General features: G+C 63.1%; 1 protein-coding gene across 2 annotated transcripts; it reads left to right on the forward strand.

The window, feature by feature from the left end:
* Nucleotides 1–234: 234 nt before the first annotated feature.
* FUOM (fucose mutarotase) lies at nt 235–4,341 on the forward strand. Of its 2 annotated transcripts, XM_023559855.2 has the most exons (6): nt 235–319; nt 1,134–1,202; nt 1,824–1,894; nt 2,032–2,130; nt 3,008–3,085; nt 3,396–4,341. In XM_023559855.2, the coding sequence occupies exons 1-6, from the start codon at nt 235–237 to the stop codon at nt 3,693–3,695; spliced, it is 702 nt and encodes a 233-aa protein (XP_023415623.2). In that variant the 3' UTR covers nt 3,696–4,341. The 2 variants fall into 2 exon arrangements, with proteins under 2 accessions (XP_023415623.2, XP_023415624.2); XM_023559856.2 differs by lacking the exon at nt 1,134–1,202.
* Nucleotides 4,342–4,610: the final 269 nt, after the last annotated feature.

A 4,610-nucleotide genomic window follows, 5' to 3' on the forward strand; every position in this document is an offset into this window, starting at 1 on the left:
CGGGCCCATGGTCGGGGCACCAGTGCCACCAGGGAAGGCCTGTGGGTGTCTGTCCAGTCCCAGGAAGTGTCAGGACCTGGCGGCTCGCCCCGCCCCTACGGCAGGGCCCCGCCCCTCCTGTCCCGCCCCCACCCAGGCCCCGCCCATCCCTGCCACCTTTCAGCTCATCTGGCTTCGCCCCTTGGGGCCCGACTCCGGGCTGTCGCCCGGCTCCCTCGGCCCACCGCCGAGACCATGGTGGTCCTGAAAGGCGTCCCACCGCTGCTGTCCCGAGAGCTGCTCTACGCCCTGGCGCGGATGGGGCCGGGAGACGAGACCAGTGAGCGCGGCGGGTTAGCGCCCCGGGAGCGCCCCCGCCCTGGGTGTCCCCACCAGCTGCCGGCCCCCGGTCTCCGGTGGAGTCCCCAGCCTGCACCCGTGCCCGGGAGGCGACGACTTCCCGTGCCTGGAAGGGCTGGGCCCGGGTGGCAGGGGGAGAACGCACTGACGGCCGCTTCGATCCACTTCGGAGCAGGAAGCCCCTCCCCCAGCCTGGGTGCTCTCGAGGCCAGGTGCGGCGACGAAAAGTGCTGGCCGGGGCAGCAGCCTCCGGGCCTGGGCCCGAATCCTCCCTCTCCGGCCTCACCTAAGACCCCCCCCCCCGCCCGCGCTGCCTGAGGGACCACGACAGGCCAGGCTGCCCCTAACACCTGCGGTTTGGGGCGGGTGCCATTTTCATGAGGTCGTTGGCAAAGCCCCGTTGGCAAAGCCCGTTGGCAAAGCCCGGAGCTTCATGGGGACACTGAGGCAGGACTCCAGTCTCTCTGAACCCTCCTCAAGCCCTGCTGCCCGGTCCTGACTCTGCCGCCCCTCCCAGAGTCTCAGGGCCTGGACAGAATCTCCAGAGATATTAACTGCCTTTTCCTCCCACCGTGGATTTCAGGCTCCCACCCCTATCTGTATTTGCTCCGTCGACCCAGGCTGCTCTCACCGGTGGGGGAGTGGGGGGGCCAGTAGGGATGGTCTGTGCCCTCTGACCTCAGTTCTCACTGAACCTGCTGTGATGGGATAAGCATAGTCTACATAGCAGGACAGGACAAGAAAGATGACCCACTGAGGTGCGGTAGGGTGGTCTGACCAGCCTGTCCACTCAGTCCTTGCAGATGCCAACTTCCGCACCTCTTCCTTGTGCCAGTGTGGCCCCACGGAGATCTGCGCTGATGGTGAGCAGTCCCTCCTGCTCCGGGGCGGAGGGGGGGGTGCCGGGGGGAGGGAAGGACGGTTGGACTGATGGCCATAGTACTGGCTGTGACACTTCAGGGGGCTGCAGCACTGCCTCATCCCGCCTTCCCCGAGCAACCCCCAATGACCCACGGCCCTGAGGCCCTCTGCCACCTGAGACTCCAGAGGTGATGCTGGGCTCTCTACCTGGTCTGGTCACTGTGGTAACCGCCTGCAAACCCGGAGACTGAGGCCGGAGGTGCCTTGTTGGCCCGAGGTCATTTACTGCCCACTTGTGGACAGCCCAGAGCCATGACACCTGCCCTCAATGTGTCCTTGGCGTCTTCTCACCCTTGGACTGTCTGGCCTCAGGAAGGTCCTTGAAGGTGGGGAGAGCTATTGCCCCTCTCTTGTGGGCAAGGCTGTCCAGCTCTGAAGCAAGGTGCAGGTGGGTGTCGTGGGCAAGGTGGTGGTGGGGTGTGTATTCACTGTGTCACACCAACTGCTTTCGTTGAGTTTGTCACATTGTTCTTGGGGCACCTCATCTGTCCTGGGGGCCAAGAGTCATCCTTGGTGGCTGGGCAGGAGCAGTGTTTGAGCCGGACTCTGCACCTCCCTCCCAGGCCTGGGTATCCCACAGCTCCTGGAAGTTGTTGTGAAGCTACTGCTGCTGGACAGCTACATGGAGAGTCCGGTGAGGGCCTGCACTGCTCGGGGCCCCTTCTCCTTCCCAGTCTGGGGGCCCCTGCTGCTGTTTTCTGGTGGGGGGGGACACATGCCAGGTAGCTGGGGTGGGTGGGGGCAGCAGAGCTGACTGCGCCCTGGCCCCAGGCTGCCATCATGGAGCTGGTGCCCAGCAACCAGACCAGGGGCCTTCAGATCCCACTGTGGAGACACTACAAGTACCACCTCCCCCAGGCAGGCTGCACGGTGAGTCTCCATGCTTTCTCTGAGACCCTGTCTTCATGTGGCCACTGCTGGCCCAAAGGGCCCTCTGGTGCACACTCCCTGCCTGGAGCTGAAGAAGTGGACCTGGAGTGGGGGTGGCTGGGTCTCCCTTCTTGCCCAGACTTCCCACGGCCCCACCCACTTTCCCCTGTCTCTGCCTGGGGTCCTCACTTCCCACTACCAATCCCCAACAACTGCTCTCCAAGGCCTGAGACTCTGCCAGCCCCCAGCTCTTGCTTTGGGGAGCTCTGGGGCACTGATGTGTGGTACCCCACCTGGGAGTGAACCAGGACCTAGGTGAAACCTAGAGGGTGGTGGGGGTACCTGGCCCCCTCCCTGGTCACTGTAATCATGGTCCCAGGACCCCCACCTCCAGTCCTGGCTGTGGCCTACACCCTACCCTGCCAGGGTTGGGGAGACACCTGGGTTGTGTGGCTGCTCTTCCCAGCGTGGAGGGACAGGGTGTCACAGCTCCTGAGATTTGGGTGGGACAGGGACCTGTTTCCATCTGTGCCCCCCCAACTATCCCCTCAGAGCCTCAGGACTGCTCCAGGGCCCCCAGATTTCCCCCAGGCCCCACCTCCCAGGGCCCACTGAAGCCTGGCTTTGGCAACAGGGAAGACCTGGGACCAGGCTGGAGCCACTGACCCGCTTGAAGCTTCAGATCTGCTGCCTCCCGAGTCTGCACAGCCTGCGGGAAGCTGTCCTTGTGCAGGGGGGCCGGAGGGGCTGCTCCACCACTGGGACTTGGGGTGCAACCCCGGGGGGCAGGGCTGGCTGAGCCTGCTGGGCGACCTAGTCAGGCCCCAAACGAGGCAGGCTCCCTTGACCCACAGAGCCACTGCTGTTTGTCTTCCAGAATTCGCTGGAGAAGTTTGAACGGTTTGCGTTTTATGAGCGGTCCAAAAAGGCCGTTGCGGTGGTAGCAACCCGTCGAGTCCCATGGGCATGCCCCTATTTCCTGGAGGCCCCATCCTGTGCCCTCACCCCGCTCAGTCCGCCCATGCTCAGCCCGGGCTCTGAGTTGTCCCACAGAGAGCAGGATTTGGTGGGTATGGTATGCGTGTGTGGGGGAGGGCAGGCTGTATTTGTCTCTGAGCCTCTGTCCATTGGGTAGAATGAGAATCAACGAGATCGTCCCTGAGAGGTAGGGAGCAGGGGTCCCATCAGGCTTCCTCCCTCAGTCCCACCTTGGTGCTGGAACCCCGTAAGGACTCCTAGCATGCCCTGGTCTCTCCTGGAGGGAGATGGCCCTCTGTGGAAATGTCAACCTAAAGAAGGGGGTGCTTGCCCCCGACGACCTGCTCCAGGCCTTGGAAAGCCTGCCCTGTGACCCGAAGAGGGGTCGAGAGGATCCTGAAACCCGACAGCGCTGCCCAGCAGTCCCTCACAGACACCAACAGGCCCAGCCCAGCGTCCACAACATGCCAGGGAATCTGGGGGTTGGTGCATCTGGGGGGCTTCTGCCACTCGGCCTAGGGAGCCTTCTGATTTATGGAAAAGATAGATGTGTGGTGGTCTCTCAATATGCAGTGGGAAGGGCTTAAACCACAGTTTTATTCTTATCGTAAAGACTCATTTCATGGTTGTCCCAGGGGAGGTCACCAGCTCCCCAGAGATGCCGGAGCACCCACCCAAGCACGTGGACTTGGGGAGTCATGAGTGCTATGTCTGTGTGCACGTCTTCCCCCGCCCCGCAGCTGGTGAGCACCTTCTGCACATCACTGCTGCTGAGCCCCGGGCTGCATCAAACAGGGCTTGGCTGCCCCCTCATGGAGCAGTCCTGGAGGACAGAGGGGAGCAGCAAGAGGATGCTCCCAAGCAGAGGGCCCAAACTCAGGGCGTGGATTCATGGGCAGCTTGATGCCTGGCCTGGATCCCACGATGGGGAGGAATTCCCCCGGGGCACTCTCCCGGATCCTAAGCTGCTCCCCAAGGGCCCACTCACTACCCCAAAACCTCCCAACAGCCACACCTGCGGGAGGAGATGGGGCTGAGGTCCCAGGTGGGAGCTGGGGAGACAGGGCTCCCTGGTAGCAGAGGAGCCACAACCACCAGTGTCTCTGCCCACCCTCCCTTCGCCCAGGGCCTAGATGAGATCTTCCCAGGGTGACCTGGGAGCTGGTGGTCCTGAGGCTCCGAGGAGGTGGCACCCTGGACACACAGACCTGCACTTCCAGGGAAGGAGGGGGACAAGGAACAGAACGGGGAGGGGGGCAAGCTAGCAGAGATTTGGGGTCCCGTGGGGGAGGGTCTGTTCTGGGTTTGGGCATGGACTCTGGGGTCCTCTCTCCCTTCCTCCTCCCCACTCACTGACCTGTCCAGCCCTTGAGCCCCTGTCTGGGCTTGCCAACGCTGACCTTGTAGTCACCTGACCTTGGGCCTGCTCTCTGTACTGGGTGTCATGGGGCCTCTGGTCACTGACCACACGGGCTTATTTTAAAACAGGCCTTTGGAGGTGT

This window comes from Loxodonta africana, chromosome 16 (assembly GCF_030014295.1).
Source record: "Loxodonta africana isolate mLoxAfr1 chromosome 16, mLoxAfr1.hap2, whole genome shotgun sequence".
Lineage (NCBI taxonomy): Eukaryota > Metazoa > Chordata > Mammalia > Proboscidea > Elephantidae > Loxodonta > Loxodonta africana.

Excerpts from the sequence above, each read along its gene's own strand:
- FUOM (XM_023559855.2), top strand. The coding sequence starts at position 235 with ATGGTGGTCCTGAAAGGCGTCCCACCGCTGCTGTCCCGAGAGCTGCTC. Across the intron at positions 1,895-2,031 it reads ACAGCTACATGGAGAGTCCG|GCTGCCATCATGGAGCTGGT; the intron begins GTGAGGGCCTGC and ends CCCTGGCCCCAG. Across the intron at positions 3,086-3,395 it reads CGGTGGTAGCAACCCGTCGA|ATGGCCCTCTGTGGAAATGT; the intron begins GTCCCATGGGCA and ends TCCTGGAGGGAG.